The 21,208-nt window shown below is 41.2% G+C and overlaps 1 protein-coding gene across 3 annotated transcripts in view; it reads left to right on the top strand.

Moving 5' to 3' along the window:
- The window catches only part of arhgap9 (Rho GTPase activating protein 9), a 59,123-nt gene that overhangs the window by 16,546 nt on the left and 21,369 nt on the right, over positions 1–21,208 (top strand). For 2 of the 3 annotated variants that reach the window (XM_079579243.1, XM_079579242.1), the window contains exons 3-16: positions 1,716–2,025; positions 3,833–4,031; positions 4,177–4,568; positions 7,364–7,630; positions 8,331–8,420; positions 11,265–11,330; positions 12,733–12,861; positions 12,992–13,090; positions 15,350–15,411; positions 15,488–15,575; positions 17,469–17,564; positions 18,693–18,791; positions 19,094–19,199; positions 20,797–20,916. In XM_079579243.1, coding sequence (XP_079435369.1) covers positions 1,804–2,025; positions 3,833–4,031; positions 4,177–4,568; positions 7,364–7,630; positions 8,331–8,420; positions 11,265–11,330; positions 12,733–12,861; positions 12,992–13,090; positions 15,350–15,411; positions 15,488–15,575; positions 17,469–17,564; positions 18,693–18,791; positions 19,094–19,199; positions 20,797–20,916 — 2,035 coding nt within the window. In that variant the 5' untranslated portion in view covers positions 1,716–1,803. The remainder of the gene's footprint in view (positions 1–1,715; positions 2,026–3,832; positions 4,032–4,176; positions 4,569–7,363; positions 7,631–8,330; positions 8,421–11,264; positions 11,331–12,732; positions 12,862–12,991; positions 13,091–15,349; positions 15,412–15,487; positions 15,576–17,468; positions 17,565–18,692; positions 18,792–19,093; positions 19,200–20,796; positions 20,917–21,208) is intronic. The other variant, XM_079579244.1, reaches the window with a different exon arrangement.

The raw sequence follows: 21,208 nt of genomic DNA, 5'->3' as shown, positions 1-21,208 counted from the left end.
ACCCTCCGTCTATTGACACGCGTTTCCGTATTGATTCTTCCCTTGTTTGCCATGAGCCGGGCGTGACCGGGACTGAAGGTCTGTTGCTATGTGCCCAGTGATGTTCCCCCCCATCTGATGCATTTAAGGGTTTTATATTTTTTTTTTGGGGGGGGGGGTAAGTTAGATGGGAGTTATGTAAGTCGGTCTTATCTGGGTGGAGAGAGGGGTTCACTCGGGGACGCTGGCTCAGGTGGAAGCTATTTTGGATCCACAGCACTTTTTTGCGCTGCCAAAAACGAGTATTCACACGGAATGGCCGCTGACTGGGGACAGTTTAGTGTGAGAACAAACCAAATCTATTATTGTGCAAGAGTTGGCTTTGTAATTAGACTTAAATTAGCTTCTGTTGGTGTTATTAGCAAATGACGGCCGAGAGGTTGGCTCTGTTTTCTCGCAGCAAGGCTCAATTTCCTGGTTGAATGGGGACAGTCTCTCGGGCCAGGTAGTCCCGACCATGAGGGGAACTCAACATATGGAGATCTTCGGGCGCTACACTGTGATCAGGTTGCTCTGAGACGTGAGATTTTCTCCTGTTCCGCTTTACCCAAATCTAAAAGCAAGAAAGCAGTAAATGAGTGACAAAAACACGACTAAAGAGTGACGAAAATTCTACATAAAAGCCACAAAAAAAGTGACAAAAATGAGATGTAAAAATGACACAAGAAAAACAAGGTTTAAAAGGCGATTGAAAAGACGGCAACACAACAAAAACACTTTCAAAATGTGACAAAAACAAGGCAAAAGAGCGACAAAAGCATGACTAAAGAGTGATGAAAAAGCAGCAAAAAAGCAGCAAAAGAGCATAAAAAAGTGACCAAAACACGACTTTCAAATGAGGCTGTAAGTTCTAGTCCAGAAGCTTTTAGATTTGTGTAAAAACCGAACTGGAGATAATGTGCTCAGTTAAAGAGGTTCATTTCGTTGACTAAAATATTTTGTCATAATTTTAGTCAAAGTAATTTTTTTTGCTGACGAAAATTAGACTAAAACTTAAGAAGTTGTTCTTGAGACAAAAACTATGTATTTCCATCAACTGAAATAAGACTAAATGAAAATAACAGACTAAAGTCATAAAAACCTCTTCTGACAGACTGACTTTCATAAATGTATAAATCCACTGCCAAAGGAACAGGTCTGTGATTTGTCCATCTGGGAGAAGCTCCGTAAAGCAGACAACATTGATTACATATGATTAATAATAAATAGTATGAATGCAAAGTTGACCAAATTGAAGGGAGTTATTTGACTGAATCAAAAACAAAAAATATTTTTTTTAAAAGACTAAGACTAAAACTACATTGAAATATGTCAAAATGAACACTGCCTTAGACAATGTTTGATTATGGGTCAAATGCAGAAGACAATTTCTTCCCACGTGGGCAATTAAAGCTTAAAGGGACAATACAGAGTTTAAAAATATTGAAATTATTGTATTTTACTTCCCCGACATGCTCCAGCAGTGTCCTAATGTGTATTCACCATAACTGCCTTTAAAATCCTGCACTGTCACTCAGAAAGTTGTTGTTCCCATCATGCATGAGCTTAATAAAGAAGCTGCAGTTATGCGTAAGACCTGAGGTGGCAGTAGTGAGTATAAAATGACCAACTTGCATCTAGTCCCTTTAAAACACCAAATATTACAATGTTGTGCTCTGTTCTTTGTCGTTTTGCAGAGCATGGCTCGGACCTGGCTCCTGTCTCCTGTGCCTTGCTCGACCAGGTCTCAAGGCTCTTTGTGAGTCCGCAGTCGACAGGGCAGCCATGTTGTCCGGTTCGTGGCGGCGATCTGTGGGACCCCAGCAGTCTGGCACCCCGCCGGTGCGGAACACCAGGGGGGTGGCGGTGTGCGGGGTGACCAGCGGGACGGTGGTGCTCGAGGCCCAGTACGACTATAACTACAGAGCGTCGGACGGGAGGCAGGTGTCGATCCGAGAGGGGGAGCGCTTCATTCTCCTGAAGAAGACTAACGCAGACTGGTGGCAGGTGAGTCTGTGATAGTTGTGCTTCCCAACCTGGGGGGCGCCTGGGACTGCAGGGAGGGGCTCAGAGCTTTGTCTGGTCATAAGTAATATTCTTCGAGCAAATTCAATAGTTAGAAATTGTTAATATCATCAGATATGACTGAGAAAGGATTCATTTATTAAAGCGGAACTAAGTAACTCATGCCCCTAGAGGCCATAAGCGTCACTGCAGGTGTCGTAGCATGCTGCGTTTTTTTTACTCATTAATTGTCCGTGAGAATAAATATTACACTGACAGAAAAGACAAAGGGAAAAAGGGATATTGTACATCCAATTACACAATGGAGATAATTTTTGTCACTCAAACTTGGCTGTAAATACTGCTAAAATGGCGCTAGCCCGCAATTAGCTTTGCCCGTTAGCCTGTTAGCTTCTTTTTTGTTATTATTAGTGTGTATTGCACCTCCGGGTCGATGCAGGGAAAGTTGCAAGTGTGGTTTTCTAGCCAGAGACACCGGGGGAGATGAAAGACCCCCCAATCATCCCAGTAACACTTGTATTACCCCCAGAGGGACGACGGAAAGGATTTATTAAGGCAAACAAGTTACTTAGTTCTGCTTTAAAAGAAAAATCAGGTATAGGGCTTTTAATTACAGGAACGAAGCTGTGGTTCAAATTCATTGTAACATTCCAAATTTATAGGCACGTTTTACAACTTGCAAGGTCACTTTTCAGGGTCACTTTCACAGAAATACAAGAGAACTACCTGAAGCTTTTAATTAGATGCACAGTGTTGTTTTCCCCACGAATTCGAATATACAAATTATCAAAGGAAGCCAAAAATATATAGTTTAGTGCCTTTAATGGCAATAATTTTCACGTTTTGTTACATTTGTGGGGGTCACTGTTCTGGACTGGGGCTCATGGGGAAAGGGTGAACCACTGCTATAGTCGTAGGGCTGGGCAATTAATAGACATTTTATCGAAATCGAAATCTCTACTTTGGTCAATCTCAATAATCGTCATAGGACTTTATATTCGATAGGTTTACAGCCATTTCTTTGGCATAAACAGTACCTAGTTTGGGAGTTTGGACGGGACAATGGAAAACATTCGTGCTTTACTTGGCTTGATGACTTGATGAAAGCATTTGTTTTTGTTTCAGCTGAAGTTTTGAATAAAAGATGTGTCTAATTTTATGAACCAGCAAGATGCATTTAATTTATAATGAAAAAATAAAATGGAATTGAAAATATAGATCAATCAATATGGGGGAAATTATCGTGATTATTTTTTTTCCAAAATCACCCAGCCCTATGTAGTCGTGTACAGTAAGCATTCGTAACCCAAAGCAAATTGACATAAAAAATGTTTCTGTTCAAATGCATAATACACAAACAATTTCACAAATAAAGCACTGCACTGGTGTCGACGGTAGGATTAATTTCTTCGCTGATTTAATTTATTTTTAATTTGTTTTATGGACCCCAGCGCGTGCAGCCCTATTTAGTGTAATGAAAGTATAGATCTTAGGAGAATATTTTGTCAGACCATTTGCTGTGCTCTTGAAGGTTAAAAAAAGAGTTATACATTTAATTTACAAACGTGGACTTTGAAATTGGGTTAATGATGTGAATATAAATCAGTAATACTCCTACATTTCATTTGTGTAATCTCATGTCATGCAGTGTACGGCAGACACTTTGACAGCTGAGATAATACGTGGCTTTAGCGTCCAGCTGTGGCTCTCTCCGCTCGGTCGATCGGAGTGGATTTCTGTGTCAGAAATAGAAAGCCTTTGAAAATGTGTTTTGTTGTTGTTGTGTCAGGTGCGGAGGATTGGGGCGGCCAGCAAGACGAAGCCTTTGTACGTTCCTGCCACCTATGTGACAGAGGTGCCTATTCAGCCCTTGCCCTCCACTCAGCGCCTGGCCATGTCGGCGTCAGTCAACTCCAACCTGCGGACACTTCCCAGAGTCGCCCTCAGCCCCAGCCCAACACATTCAATGTACAGCGAAAGGCGGGAAGGTACAGGGTAATCAGTGCTAACTTTGACAATGAACATTCATATATTTATTTTTGCTAATATTTAGTCAGGGTCAGTCTAGGTTTAAATGAACAAATGCCCAGACGTATCAAAGAATAAGGTATGAGTGTACAACTCTTTCCACAGTGGTGCAGAAGCCGGTCTACCGCTCCATGGAGAACCTCTACTCCAGCAGTGCCTATCGGGGACCGGGCAACACCAGCAACGGCCGTTTCCCCACTTTGCCCCTTTCTGGCTTTACTTTTACCCCCAACTCGTTCACCTCCTCGTCGGGCCACCTCACGGTCCCCAGGTCTCCCTCTGTGTCCACGTTTAAAAGCGGCCCGTCAAACTCCAGGGTGATTCCGACCATCACCCGCAGCCAAAGTTCCAGCAACCTGCCGGAAAATGTAGCAGAGAACCCCTACGACGAGGTGGGAGGAGGCATCAGCACCCGAGTTAATAACTACAAACCCCCGAAGAAGTCGTCAAGTCAGTGGGACGTGGCGAGCGCCCCTAGGAAGAGGAACCATCTGCAGGTACGGGACAATGTGGTCTTTTTTTAATGTGTTTAGTTCACATTGCAGTATGGGAAGCTCGTTCATGAAACGACATTAATACATCGTTGTGGAGACTACATGTTTTTAAAGCAGTACTACAGTAAGTAACTCTTGCCCCTAGAGGCTATAAGCGCCACTACAGGTGTCGTAGCATGTTGTGTTTTTTTACTCATTAATTGTCCGTGAGTAAATACTACACTGACAGAAAAGAGAAAAGACAAAGGGAGAGAGCGATATTGTACATCCAATTACACAATGGAGATACTTTTATTTCACTCATACTTGGCTGTAAATACTGTTTAAGTGGCGCTAGCCCGCAGTTAGCTTTGCCCGTTAGCCTGGTAGCTTCTTCTTCGTGATTTCATTAGTGTGTATTGGTGACACTGACTCGGTGGCAGCGAAGTTGCAATTGTGGTTTTCTGGCCATAGACACCAGGAGGAGATGAAAGACCCCCCAATAATCCCATTAACACTTGTATTACACCCAGAGGCACTACAAAAAGGATAAGGTAAACAAGTTTCTTAGTACTGCTTTAACCGTTCAGTGATTCTTTTTACCAATGACTTTAGCTCTTGTCATTGATGGAACTTAAGTGGGCCATGTTGTTACTAATCACATTATCCGTTTCCACTCTGAGAGGCGGATACGTGACACCAGACAGGAATCCATCAGTTTGTGAAGCCATTTCTCCACAGTGAACACATAAGAAACAAATTCTGTACAAAACATAACCTACTGTCTTTTTTAATGACTAACCACGAAGCTACAAACATCAAAATTGTGTCTGAATTTGCTTTAAAACCTAATGCTGCCGCAGCAGCTGAGGCGGTATTCCATCGACATGGTATCTTGACCTCAATAATCCTCCTAGAGCACCAATCTAGTCAGCATTGGCATGATGTCAGAGCTGCCCTGCATTACATCAGACGAGATTACAGAAGACATTGTTGGTGAGAGAAATAATCAAGGTTATCTGTCTCAGCTCAGGAAAAATCTGCGTATCCAAAGTGTCTTTTTGCCTTGCCCTGAATCATGCATGAGGCAGTGGCTCTAAAAGTACGAGCTGTGATCTCTGAGGACACGGCAGCGCTCTTATATACAGCACTTTCTCTTTCCCTCCATTTCTCTGCTCTGTCCTGCTGCACAACTACGCTCCTCTGCTCTCATGCTTTAAAGCCAGTAAGCAGGATTATTGCTGTCACATCCAGGTCACAAGTCCCTTTTCTAACAGAACACACTTTTTAATATATTTCAATCTGTACCGTTTTCCACACACATGAATATATATTATGGATTAATATTATTCATGTATGCGCATACACTACATGTAGATGTATATTCAAGCAGAGCACAGTGAATGCGCTGCAAAAATAACACAAGTGATAATACACAAACACACTAGAGGTTCTCAATCTGGAGTACGGAGACCCTTTAGTGAACAGAATAATCCCACGGTCAATGATTTTAAAGGATCAGGCCACCATTTTTACACACTGAGATATGTTCTTGCCTGAGCTTAGACGAGTTGATGTGTGCCTGTCTGGTCTTTGTGCGTGCGCTTAGTCACGCAAAACGACCAAAGATGTTGTTTGGCCTCTCCCAGTATATTTCTATAGCTCCAAACTGGGTGAAGTTAGAAGTGACCAAGCTCTTCCACGGGCACAAAGACTAGACAGGTGCACATCAACTTGTCTAAGCTCAGGTCAGAACATAGTCGCAGTATGTAAAAACGGTGGTCTGTTCCTTTAAGAGTTTAAAGTTATACCATGCCTAAGACTCACATTTAAGTATAGGTTAATATGTTCAGAGTGTTTCGTTTTGAATCAATAATGAAAACGTGTAAGAATACTGTTTATCATTCAAACATTTGAGAATTTTTTTCAGGGACCCACTGAGAACCACTGCTATACACAATTGACATAAATTCATCTGTATTTAATCAAATGTTTTCAGTTTGTTGACTCTGAAGTTGTTGTCACAGCATCGATGTTCAGGCTTTAACACGCTGGCTGAGCTTTCCTCCATTATTAAAGCCTCTGTATTTTGCTAATGTCGTCACGTGCATCGCAGAGTCAAGCAGCCAACTGTAAATAAGCTCAATCTCTCATGAAGATGATAAAATGAGCGGAACAGAGGGCGGAAACAAAAAGGAGCACGTTCAATACATTTGATTGACAAATAATACAATAATACACTCAGTAAAAAATAAAGAGTGGGCAATAGTTCCCTGAAACTTACTATGATGAATACTTGTCTCTCTACAGTTCCTGAATGTGTCTTAATCTTAAATGACTTCCAGGTGGGTGCGAGGCTCAGTGCTGCCCTCTGCTGTAAACTATGACTCTGGAACAGAGACCTATTGTATATGTCCAAACACATGCCTAATTATGATCCCTTAGACATGACTGGGCTTAACAGGGATCAAGCTCCCAGTCCCTGATGTTTGCTCGCTCACAGACCACTGTAAATCATTGATCAGACGTATTGATTGTTCTGGCTTTGTTGAATCGTCTGAATATTTTTGGTTATAACACATTAATATATGCGGCTTACCTCAATCATTTCATGACATTAAGTCTCTATTCTTAGCTTCTTATTTATTATGATATGAAGTATTTTGTTTTGAAATGTCTTGAAGTAGTATAACTTTTAAAAACTACAAGTTATTGGACAAGCACTGTTTGTTTACTGTAAACATGTCATGTTGGCGTCACATGATCACTGAATCGGTCTGAAAACATTGTGTGTCTTTGCCTTTCTCTCTCGCCCTCAGGTCCCCACAGAGTCGTACCTGTCGCAGCTTTCGTGGCAGGTGTCTCCGCTCTACACGGACCCTCAGCAGGAGAAGCGGTCGTCCCAGCAGGAGCCCCCCAGCCCTGCCCCGGGACAGCAGCCTCTGCAGACCCTGGACCTGTGGGAGCAGTACACAGACATGGCCTCAGGCAGGTGGTACTACGTCAACAGTGTCACCAAGGAGAGGTCCTGGAAGCCCCCACGAAGGGCACGCGCTCACACCAGCAGCGCAGGCAGCAGCTCTAAGGTGAACACTGAGGGCAGGAGAAAAGCTTTTATATCACTGAAACGTCTGCTCATTTGTATGCCTCTCAAGTTTGACCGTATCAGCATTTAAAAAGGTCATTTATAGTCAAAAAACTTTAGTGCTAAAGCAGACTTGCTTTGCATAATGCCTTATACAAGTAGTTTCTTCTTTTTCATCATGGCTCCTCACTGTTTTATTTGTGTGTTTGTTTTTACAATGTAAAATGATATGCGTAACATTAACATATGTTAGTCTGTAGCTTTCCAAAAGTAGTGGGGCTTTTCTCATTGTTTTTTAGTTCTAGGCTGGAGAATTTAGGTCAATTTGAGTTGATTTCCTCCTTGATTTTGAAGAATGTAGTGCCTGACAAATGTACTCAGAAAATATCAGAATTTATAGAGGAATTCTCAGACATGCAGGTAGATAAATCGAGACAGCTGGATTATTGATACAGCCGACATTCTGTGCTTTACAACAAACCAACTCTGGTGATTTGGTGATCTGGTTAAATGTCATGTGGATCAGGAAATGTCCAGGAGTCTCGATTGATCAGAATATATGGCATTATGCAGTTGTACAGTCATGCCACTAGGAGTCATTAGTATGTCTTGCTTTAGTCTAGATGAGTAGGTGTTGGACAAGGGCATCCTGTGTGAAGACCTTAAACACCACTATCTCCAAGCATGTGATTCTCTTCCAGGCCAATTCGGTTCAAGCCCAGACTTTACCCAGAGACACAAGCCATTTGACTCTGCCTCTGCCTTCTGCTGTTAATGGGATGATGCACAGGGTAAGAATGTGAGAAAAGAGACTGACAGCTCTTCGTATTGAGTCTAACTTGAACAGTCATTTGCTGCTGTGGTTTTCTCCACCCTCATTTGCAAGCCACAAAGAGGAACATGTGCAATTGTACCTCATGGTGAACTTTTCGTCACTTCATTTCTTATAGTCAGATAAAGTAACTTTTAAAAATAACTAAACTTAATAACTAAACTAATGTAGCAGTTATAGCAGATGACTGTCCATCTGCAGCTTTGTGCTGACACTGACACTACTTTTTTTAATTTAGGGTTTGATATTTGTATTATTTCTGTTTCTAAGTTGTTCTTCTGTTCTTGATCAAATCACAAATCTTTGCGCAGCTCAGTGAGGCAACTGCTGTTGTGATGTTGGGCTTTACAAAATGATGTTGTAGATAGATAGATAGATAGATACATAGTTAGATAGATAGATAGACAGATAGATAGATAGATAGATAGATAGATAGATAGATAGATAGATAGATAGATAGATAGATAGATAGATAGATAGATAGATAGATAGATAGATAGATAGATAGATAGATAGATAGATAGATAGATAGATAGATAGATAGATAGATAGATAGATAGATAGATAGATACATAGATAGATAGATACATAGATACATAGTTAGATAGATACATAGATACATAGTTAGATAGATACATAGAGAGATAGAGAGATAGACAAAGATAGATAGTTAGATACATAGACACATAGACACATAGACACATAGATACATAGATACATAGATACATAGACATGTTCCCAGGCAACGTTTGGAATACAATGAAAACCTAAACAACATAAACACATTCAAACACATGTCGTACGTCCAGACAGATGAAAGATGTGTCTGTGCAAAAGGCTGTGGATAAATGGAGGCAGATTATATTTTATACATGAGCCATCAGTAACTGACCCAGTCACAGCTTCACTTAGTAACAGACACATCCAAATGGTGTTTTGGTCGGGATAATCCCCACAGGGAATAACAAGGTCAGGCTTCAACTGAATCGGTTTTGCAGAGGCCAAGAGGGAAACACACTATCAATCCAAGAGTAAACTACAGCAACAGCATTTGTGTCACATGAAATACTGCCCAAAATCATGAAATTAATAGATTACTAAGAATATACTTTATTTTACTAATCTATGTCTTACTTACACATGATTTAACTTCTTTCTCACACCGCTCAACTTGACTTTAGTGAAGTTGAAGCTCATACAGTTTGATTCCTTTTGTAAACTTTGAGCAATGAAGGAGAGGTTTTATTGTTGAGAGAAAAGGCGATGATGAAAAGGTTTTGTGCAAAGCAGGAATGACTGAAATTGATCCATAGAATAAGTGACGACATGAACTTGTTACGGCATCGCGCGCGGCGTGATCCAGATTGTGGAAGATAAGCATTTTGCATCTGAAAGCAGACTTGCCTCATTCTTGCGTCAGTGTTTCACATTTAATGTAGCTCATCAAAAATACGCTCCTGATCAAAGAAGTGGTTCCCCATCAGGTTACACTGAGATGCATATTGCTGACCTATATATGCCACCTTCAATTCAGAGGTGTGGCCAGACAGGAACTCCAGCAGTGGCAGCCGATGCATAGTGCATGATTGACTGATTCTGAGAGGAGGTTTATCTCCTGGCTATAGACTCAGAGCAGCGGATTTACTATGCATGTTCCAAGAGATTGACTTCAGCAGATTTCTCCTTTATTATTTATGCCACTTCTGACAATCATGCTTGGTAAAATTCATTAAGGAAATCACGTTAGTCAGTCTTCATTACTATTCTAAGCATTTAAAAGTCTGTAAATACTCTGTAAAAACCCCTGAAAACAAATTACTGCACTTTCTATTGAGAAGTTTTACATGTATATTTAAAGAGAAGTTTAAACAGCTTCTAAAAATATGACAAGTCAGAAAAAAGATGGTAGCACAACTGGATTTTACATAAAACAACTGCAGGCCCATTGCATTATTCTCACTCATAGATGTTTATGTGTAAAGGTAATTGCCTCACTACATAATAATGATGCACTTAATCATGTGCTCCATTATAACCCATTATGTCAGAGCTTTGTTTTCTCACGTGAGCAAAGGCCGTCAGGTGATGTACCAATAGTTGTTGTAGGTTCTGGTAATTATTTTTAATTTAACTCGCCTTCTTCCTGGTTCAGCCGCTGTGCACGAGGCCGATGGTGCGGGCTGATAAACCTGCTTCCCTCTAGAATGGGGAAGTAGGTTTGGGCTGACAGGAGAGAGAGATGAATTGGCTTTAACTGTCACACTTCAGTCATGCCGAGCAAAACATCTGAGGAGTCGAACAGCTAATGACCAGTCGGATTATTTCACCCCGTGATCAGCCATGAGCACCTTTGTTGTAAGTAGATTGCCCAGTTTTACATTTGCCGCTTAATGTGAGTTATGTTTCTTTAAAAAGAGCGTGGGTTCGGCCCAGTTCACCTGCTTGATATTGGCGTGTATGAATCAAAGGAGTGGTGCGAGATGAATATTTGATCCACGTGGAGCCAGGGAGGTGAAGGAGCAGCCCTGTTTCCCTCCAAAACCTTAAGGAAAATATGAAATATGCAATTTGAGCGTGCGCTGCCGTGGTGATTCAAAGGCGGTTTTAGCTGACAGGATGCTGTACGTGTGGGTTCGCTGTGATGGCTGAGCGTAACTGAAAAGCCTCGTCAACATCCTGTTTTTAATGAAAGAGTCAAAAAGAGGACATGAAAAAAGCTATGGTTCTGAGCTGAGGTTATGTTATATGTTTTCTGCAATGTGGTCACATGACAGACTGCCTTTGTTTGTGTCTTCTCTCGTAGTTGACTCCTGGCTGTAACTTTGGGAGTCACGACAGGAACTCTGACGGTGGCTGGGACATCACTCAGGTGACTGTGGTTTATTCATGTTCCCAGTTCATCCACAGTTTTGTTCCAGGTTCATAGATTACTTCTTCTAGTGAACATCACAGTCAGTAATATAAATGTAAATTAATGCAAAGTTAGAACAAAAACACATGCAGCACAGAGCGATTGAGCGGTGACTATTCTACAGAGATATTCATCCTTTTTTTTAATTCCCAAGTTATTTCATCATTTTTTGCCCCCCAACTTCAATGCCCAATCTCCATTACATGATATCCCTTTTGCTTGGCTGCGAGAGTAATCTGTACAGTGTCAGCACTATCAGCCCTTTGGAAATGGGGTATTTTCCTTCTAAACTCAGCGAGTTGGAGCCGTAAGATTTGCAAAAACTGCATGTGCACCGTCTCACAGTAGAATGCATTAACTTAATGCCAGCTACGCGCTTCACATTCCCAGTGATCAGCATTTATGCATATTAAGTTGGAAATAACAACTCATGGTGTAAAAAGAAAGGCTGTTACCCAAGCAGTTCTTACTGCAACATGTTGCATCACAGTGGGGTGTGGGTGCGCCAGCTTTAAAGCCTTTTTAAAGGCCTGCTCTTAGCAAAGGAGCAGATTTGGCTCTTAGTACTAATCCTCCTTGCATGAAGAGATGGCAAACATTAGGAGGGATGTTTAGTCTGATTGTTGGAACTGGGTTACAGGGATTTGCAAAGGTATTCAATTATGAATGTTGTGGCAAAGTTATATGAACACGTGTTGGTGTCAAGATGTAAACATGTTCAGATGTTTCCAGTAGAGGCCGGCCGATATGGGTTTTTCTAAGGCCCTATTTTGAGATATTAATTATATTTTCGACCGATATGTTTGACTGATATTTCTAATTGTCTGGTCTATAATCCTGTAAAAACAAATGCTTGGCCGCTCGAGCAGTGGCCGATTTTATTTTATTACTTTTATTTGTAACTAGCCAAGGCATTTTGCGCGGCGATCAAAAATACAATAGGGGAGGTTAAAACTAGCTCAGCGACTTAATTCTCTAGATTCTACACTTCAGAAGGACATGCAGCATGTCCATATTGATGGAGGTTTAGTGAAACTTGTATTTAACAAACTTGAAGCTGACCAATTTTCATTGCGATGTTTCTCACCTCCTCTGAGATCTAGGGGGTTGTAGGAGGACTCGGTTTAAAGCCCTGACTTTGAAATATCGCCTTTTTTCAGTGCTACATCGGCCCATAGCCGATATTGTAAAATCCCCAAATATCGGCCCAGTTTCCAGACGATCCATCCACAACCCACAGTAGCAGCAGATTTTTTTTAAACATATGACAATTTGTTAACGTTTACACTGCATCTTATTCCGTTACTAATTGTGGATCTGGTGTTCGTCCTGTCCTCATCGACTGTTTGACGTTGTGAAGACCCTTCCTCGAGCTCTGTCCTCTGACACTCTCAGCGCCATGACGTACAGCAACTCTGAAAGTCAAAGCGACGAGTCCAACCGGCAGCTCAGCCATTCCCAGTCTCTCGTCTTCCCTGAGAATGGCAAGGTGCATAAACACACACATCCAAGCGTGAACTCACGGCCATTGAAATGTTTATGTTACTGAATATATGTGTTTTTCAGTATTTTTCTTTGTTACAAAATTCACAATCCTAAATCTAACTGTCTTTCCTCAGCTCATGCAGCCGTACAGAGACTACACGTGTAATGTGGCCAACATCGTGGTGGAGCCCCCGTCCCCAGCCAGCTCGCCTGACAGTGAGAGCTGCACACCGGTAAGACCACACGCCTATAACACTCAGAATCAAGAACATATTTTCTCATTGAACTGGTTGGCATAGGTTAAAGTCTTTACATGTATACCTGATGAACTGTATACAACAAACAGTGCCTGTTTCCATTGAGAAGATACGTGAGCTAAAAAAAAACCCTGCATTTCAGCTTTGGCTATGCAGGTTTTACAAGGAAGAAATGCCTGATGCCGTAAATCACAGGAAATGTTTACTTACTTTAAATAGAGACACACTGGCTTCATTGTTTAGTTTAGTTTAGACTATTTGAGCAACATAGAAAGATGCATACAAGTATATTATACAGTACATATAATTTACAGACATGTTCAAAACATCAGATTAGTGCAGTGCTGCTCAAAGGGAGTAGGAGGAAGTTAATAATAATTTATAAGGCCCTACCCGTCGACTCAATAGACTTTACAATGTGACCCACAACGTAATTACAAACTGGAGAATTACCTTGGTAGCAAATTATATCAACAAACAGCTCCTCTTGGCTTCAGAATGTATTCCAATCTAACTGAGATCATCCACTGCCTAACCAAAAAAAAGGTTGCTCACTTTGACTACAGTTGTGGCATTGTTTCAAGAAGCTTCTGCAATGTCAAAAGATCCAGTGTTGCGTTGATTTTTTCCACCAAGATCTTGTTTTGATGCTGGGAGAGTGTGACCACTGCGCAAAGCCTTCTCCAGCACATCACAAAGATTCTCAATGGAGCTAATTTCATTTATTTATTTATTTATTTATTTGAATGGGACAGTGCGTATTAATGAACAGACAACTAGTGCTGTAAATATGCCGGATTCAGCTCAAGGCTAAATTAAAAGTCCCATGAGGTAAAAAACTGAGACAAGAAGATGCAAAATATACGCAAACGCCAAAACACAAAGCAGACAAAACAGGCAAGGACAACGACTACACAATACATAAAGTGCATCTCTTTCATACGCCACTCCCCTCGTCCCTCCCACTCACACACTTTTACCTGCAAATACAGAGAATATTGAGAAAATGTGCGCCTCTGAAACTGTACTTCAAAGTCTCCCCTGTTGATTGAGTGCTGGTCTCACAATTTATTTTTTTAATGAATTCCCTAAGAGGATGCGGGGCCAGGTCATGTAGCACTCTATAAACAAGACAATTCATTTTAAAAGACACTCTTTCACAATGTGAGCCCGAGGAATCCTTGCTTTGTCATCTTGGAAAATGTCTGTGCCATCAGGGAAGAAGAAATCCATTGATGGAATAACCTGGTCATTCAGGGTGTTCATGTTCAGCAGATCTCTTCTTTAGGCACAAACCCAGAATAGTGAGTTAAATCCAGGTGGCAACTTTTTTTTTGGCCCTGTTTTTTTTGGATTAGCCCTCAGCATGCATGTACTCAACTACTTCACTACAAAAAGTAAATATCAAGCATTGGCTTAAATGACTTGAATTGAGGAAATGTATCTTGTTTTGAGCGGTTTTCACTCATTTAGACACTTTTCCTGATCGGACCAAGTTTACTTTGCTTGTTTGAGGAGATTTCAGGCCAGTTCTAGGGTAAATCTCGCTTGAAATAAGAAAGTAAAATTTGCCAATGAGATAAGACCAATTTTCTTACCCCATTGGCAAAGAAAATGACCTGAAATAAGGACGAAATGTATCGAAACGAGTCAGAAACATCTCAGAACAAGTGAAATAATCTGGGACAAATGCCCAAGAACTTCTTAACTTGTCAAAACAACTAAAATTTGGATTATTATGCTCAAATTGAGGTGTTTATACTGATCTAGTTCAATACGTTTTGCAGTGTTGTGGTTAAATCTTAATCAGAAAAATCCCAATTAGATGTTGGTGCTGCTTTACAAGGCACCCTCATGAATGATCACATTAATTTACCTATAATGCACACATGAGCTTAAATCAAATGTCCCAAGAGTTGATTTCCTTTCAATGCTTTGCTTCAATGCATTTGTTACTGCTAATTCATGTCTTAAATGGGGCCAGTCCGCAGTGGGAGAGTTTTGAGCAGTTCCCCTCTTGTACTAGTATTATTATTTTTTTCACTCTGAATGATGCAAGAGCAAAGTTCGACTCTCCGCTCAGGATGCTGCTTTTTACAAAAAGGAAAAGCTTTATGCTTACATGCACATATTGTTCCTGCCTTGTTGAACTTATGGCTGTCCTCAGTAAAGTTCGACTGGATGATGCTGGATGTGGTTATTTAGTGATCAAAGTAATGTGCTCTTTTGTGGCAGGAGTTGGAGAAAGCCGGTTTGCTAAATAAGACCAAGATTGCAGAAGGAGGAAGAAAACTCAGGTAATTAAAACTAGCCCTGTGCGAATGATTACAAAAAAGCGTGACTGACTTTGCGTGTTGCGCTTTATGTTTACAGGAAAAATTGGAGCGCTTCTTGGGTGGTGCTGGTCGGGAACAGCCTGGTTTTCTTCAAAGATCCTAAATCACAGACGCCATCCAGCTGGGTAAGCGCTGTGCAAAAACGCAGAGCTGAATTTAAATGATTTGGTGCGAGCTGGTGAGCGCGTACATTTCCTGATTATAAAAGCTCTTGTCATGCATGAGGCAGATATCACTTTTTCTGCATGATGGATTTCCTATTTTGGGATAAAGCTGCAGACTCTCCCTCATCAGCTGACTCTGCGCCAGTGAGCGGAGAGCAGCGGCTTAGACCCAAAAAGACATTTCACGTTTTGCCTCCTCTTGTCACGTTTTTGTCACTTGTTTCCTGAACTGACAGAGTGCGGCACAGTTGGAAAAAACGGTCATATGACAAAGTAATGGGCCCATGTCTACATAAACACATGCCCACTTTTAGCCCAGTATTGACCATTTCTATTAAATGGAATATTACTCGTCACAGTGGGAATCCTATGCAAACCCATAGAGCCACTGGATTTATGTGAGGAACTACAAATGTTTTAAAGCTAGAAACTTCAGGATTAGAGCCTCATTTCCAAGTTACCCAGAGTGTTGCTGATTTCTGGAGATATTTTTTTTGTAATTCATGCAGTTCTTATATTTGAAGAGTTTCGTGGCGCTAGGCTAGTGCAAGGCTAGTGCATTTCTACAGTATCAGCTAGCCTGCATTAAAAACAGTCTGACCCGCTCCACAGAGCACCTGAGGCAAATCACTTATAACACCAGACTAACCATATAAATGTCTGTGTCGATAGAATAATTTGAACCATTTTGCATTTAAAATACCTTATATTTTAGCAGCATCAGCTTCGTGGTTGTATAAGCTATGCAGCGGCGGAGTGATCTGCAAGAAAATAGTTCCTCAGAATGCGATCATTCATGTGATGCAAGGTCAGTTATATTCCAAAAAATATCGACACAGATGTTTATATGGTTAGTCTGGTGTTATAAGTGATTTGCCTCAGGTGCTCTGTGGAGCGGGTCAGACTGTTTTTAATGCAGGCTAGCTGATACCATAGAAATGCACTAGCCTTGCGCTAGCCTAGCGCCACGAAACTCTTCAAATATAAGAACTGCATGAAAAATATCTCCAGAAATCAGCAACACTCTGGATAACTGGGAAATGAGGCCCTATGTCAAAAATCCTGAAATATCCCTTTAATGTGCAGCAAGGGCCTGTCATCAGCACTTCTGTTTTGTTTTTTTAGATTGATTTAAGCTTTATTAGGCCGGGAAGAGACAGTCTGCAAATTGTTAGAGCTTCACCTGAGGTCGTCAAAGCACCACAGACTCAACCCCGAAGCTAGTGTGCAGCCTGTGATTATATTTTCCTCATAATTGGACGCTATGGGGTAGGCAGCGTCAGACCCAGGGGCAAAATCCAACAGTCCAGCAGCATAGATTTTAGACATGTTAGTGCACATACAGTATGAGCGATCAGATGTGCTAAAATAATGTCAAGATTCTCTAAAAAAGACCCTCCTCTTACAGTGGGAGGAAAAAGTCAGTATACCCTTTGGGATTTCTCACATTTCTGTCTAAAATGGTCATAAAATGTGGTCTGATGTTTATTAAAATCACAAGAATGAGTAAACAGTGTCTGCTTTAACTAATACCACCCAAACAATTACATGTTACATTACATCACATTGGCCATAACACGTAGACATTCTCAGGACAGTGTGGAATAAGTGAGTGCACCCCCTGGGAAGGATCCTCCGAGAGCTTTTAGAGTCAGGTGTGAGCCAACCTGTGAATGTTTACATGTTATTGCCAATAAAAATGTGATGACATGTAGTCGTTTTATCGCTATATATTGATGGTTTAATACATCGAACTTCAATTTCTGTTATGGTGCCACAGGTAGATGTTTTAATTAACTGCTGGGAGAAATTCTGTTGCTAAATATATTACTTTTTTACATTTCTATGAACCAGAGACCAGGAAACAGTCGACCTGAGAGCAGTGTGGATTTAAGAGGAGCACAGCTGCACTGGGCCAATGATTTATCCAGCAAAAAGAACGTTTTTAAGGTAAAATGTCCTCATAGTGAAAGATGAAGTGTATTTTTATAATGTGATGCAAATAAGTTTTGTATGAAAATGACCAGTCTCACCCAGAATGAGGAAGTGAGAGTAGGAAGCACCTTTCAGCTCGTCACTAAACCCTATTGTAAGCCTTACTGTGGAAGAGGAAGCATTTATATTAACTCTAATGTAGCAGTTCTTTGTAATTTCACCAAAAATGCCATCACCCCATTGTTTAAAACCTGAAAATGATGAACATGATTTTAAATACCAATGTTTAACCTCTGCCTTAATCGAGCACATTTTCTCCAGTTCAGCTTTACCCAAATCTAAAAGCTTCTCGACTGAAGAGCAAGAGTGTAAGGTCTCTTTTTAAAACTAAGGCCGACAAAACTGATTAAAAAAAATGTTTTGTGTTTTCGTTTTTTTTTATGTTCTTGTCGCTCTTTTCTCACTTTTTTGTTGTGTTATTGTTGCTTTTCTGGCACGTTTTTGTCACTCTTTTTTTGCCTCTTTTGTCACTTTTTTGTCGCTCTTTGTGGCTTTTTTATCACTTTTTTCATTACTTTTCTGTTGTGTTTTTGTCACTCACTTTTCTCACTTTTTTTGTCAAATTTTTGTTGCTTTTTCATCCTCGTTATTTTGACACTTTTTTCCAGTCGCTTTTAGATTTGCTTAAAGCCAAACTGGAGAAGATGTCCTGGGTTGTTAATGGGATGATTGGGGGGGTCTTTCATTTCCCCCTAGTATCTCTGGCCAGAAAACTGTAATTGCAATTTCGCTGCCACCGGGTCGGAGCCACCAATACACACTAATAAAATCATGAAGAAGAAGCTAACAGGCTAACGGGCAAAGCTAACTGCGGGCTAGCTCCACTTAAACAGTATTTACAGCCATGTTTGAGTGAAAAAAATCATCTCCATTGTGTAATTAGATGTACAATATCCCTCTCTCCCTTTGTCTATTCTGTCAGTGTAGTATTTACTCTCAATGAGTAACGCAACATGCTACAACACCTGCAGTGCCGCTTATGGCCTCTAGGGGCATGAGTTACTTTGTTCTGCTTTATGAGGTTCATTCAAGTGTAAAACAGGTCAAATCAAACATGCACTGATATGAGTGGAACTGTTTCAGCTGAGGACGGTGACTGGCAACGAGTTCCTGCTCCAATCAGAGACCGACTCGGTGATCAAAGAGTGGTTCAACACCATCCAGAGCGTCATCGACCGCCTGGTAACGCAACCATTTTGTTTACAATGAAGTTTTTCTTCTTTGGTGTGACTTTCTGTCGCAGCAAGTACGTTTGTAGCTTCATGAGGTTAGACACGTACTTTGCTTCAACTGAAAGTCACACCTTTGACCTTCTTCCTTTGATCTCACACATTTCTTTTAGTGTCAAACTTACTACATAGTGTATGCTAAAAATAAAGGGACACGTTTGAGTGTGAAAAGTGGTGGTGTGAAAATAAGGCTGTCTTTGTTGAAGCTATGTTTTATGTTTGTTACATTTATATCATTTATTCTCTTCTCGTCAGGACCGTGAAAACCCCCTGGACAATGTGCTGCTGTATTCTCTGAGGAGAGCGGGCAGTGTGGAGATGCTGGAGCACAGTGGGGACGAGGATGAGAGGAAAACGTCCCGTAAGCCTCTGCACTCTGTCCTTCTGCGTCTTACTTCACCACCAGTCATCTGGCTTAGGAAGGAATTCATAACTTTACAATATAATAGGACTAAGGGGCTAAGGATCAAGGAAGGGACGGGAAAACTAGGTCTGTCCAAAAGCACAGCAGACAATCTATCACAAACCTTGGATCTAAACTTTACTCTGCAGCGTAGATGGACCACAATAGATACGCTGTGATGCTCCTTTTTTACTTTGCTGAAGCTTATTGAACTGCTTCATAGGACATTTTTAACACTTTAGATACAATTACTATGGAGCATATACAGTTTAGAGGTGATATATCAGGCCGATATATGGGGATTTTACCATATCAGCTATCGGCCGATCTAACTCTGATAAAAGCCGATATCTCCGAGACCGAAGGTGATGGAGACTTGTTGGAGACTGTGTTGGAAAGAGTGAAGTCAGTCCCGCAACTTCCTAAGCCTCAGGGAAACAGAGAAACATTGTGATGAAATTTGGTTAGCTTGTTTCACAAAACCTCATTGAATATGGACATGCTGCCATTTTGAAGCTCAGAACCTGGAGAATTCAATCGCTGAATCCGCAATTTTATTTTGGTTTGCAGCGCTAAATGCCGCACCTAGCAGTATGCTAAAGCTATCGGCAGCTAATCAAAGCTGGGACAGAAACTGTGATTGAATCACCTAAAGTAATGAAATAAAATTGGCCACTGCCACTGCTGGATAAAAGGCCAAACATTTGGAAAACTAGCCAAAAATATTGGTCAAAAATATCGGCTGAGCATTTCAGCATCGGCCTTAGTAAAACCCATATCGGTCGACCTCTAATACAGAAATATTAGCTCCCCCGAGAAGTATGATTGAAGAATGTTGTCAATAATGTCTACACTGTTTACTAGTTCAAAACATCCAGTTGAATTAGAAAAAAATGAAGAAGACTGCAGGTAGATAACAAAAAAAAACCAGAAACTTAACATCCCTGTCTACTTGGGGTCTTATTATGTTTAAAACTTAGCATCTAGTATTTTAGACTTCTACAAATATGCCTGAAAATGCATGTGATTCTTGTTCTAGTTTATCTGTTCATGATGCCGTCTTCTTTGAAATGTTCCTCCTCCTGGATGTGTTTAAAATTTGATGTGCTCTCGTAAACCATATCGCAAAGAAATCCGATTGATCAAATTTTCCAAAGTTGCACAGTTCTTCCATTGAACATCCGAACACACGGCTGAACTGCTTTGCTTATGTGTCATTCATTTGCATTTCCCTGTGACGGTGCAACACGAGCGCTCACATCACCGCCCTGATCATCATCCATTCACATCACTGCTCTGTCTTCAGGCCCCGCCACAGGCGCTTTTCACCCCTCCATCCTGTCCTCAATCCTGTGCTCCATCCAGCCCGTGTACATCTTCACACAGCCCCCCTGGCAGGTCATCCCCCCGTCGGTCCTGTCCCACCTGAGGCGCCGCCCTGCGCTGCCGCTCTTCATCCTCACCACTATCCCCTCTCACCTGTTCTTCCGCCCCACGGCTCGATGCCCCGCACTAACCCACGCCTCTGTTTCTCCTGTCCCCCTGTCCCGCGCAGTCCCCCGCTCCTCGTCCAACCTGGAGAACACAGAACGGAAGCGCGTCAAGTCCAGACTCAAGAAGCTGATCCTGAAGAGACCTCCTCTGCAGGCTCTGCAAGAGAAAGGCCTGATCAAAGGTGAGAAATGAGCTCCTGTGTGCAGTGTTGATGTTAAATTAAACTGTCTTCTGCTTAGATTAATGCGATAAATACTGCGGAAGTATATAAGTAGGCCTGGGTATGATACCAGTACTTTAACGATACCTGGTTTTCCATACCGATACCTGAACAATACCTTTTCCGATACTTGCACTAAAATATTTGGTGAAATCAGAACAATAATGTTTGGAAGATCTGCAATTTTGCAATATCGAGTTAATCTCCAATGTCAAGAAATATGTGAAAAATGGGGAATAATTTGGGGAGAAAT

Source organism: Gobius niger (assembly GCF_951799975.1).
Source record: "Gobius niger genome assembly, chromosome: 20".
In the NCBI taxonomy this organism is placed as follows: Eukaryota; Metazoa; Chordata; class Actinopteri; order Gobiiformes; family Gobiidae; genus Gobius; species Gobius niger.
Note: the sequence above shows the minus strand (reverse complement) of the source record. Positions and strands in the feature narration are given on the sequence as shown.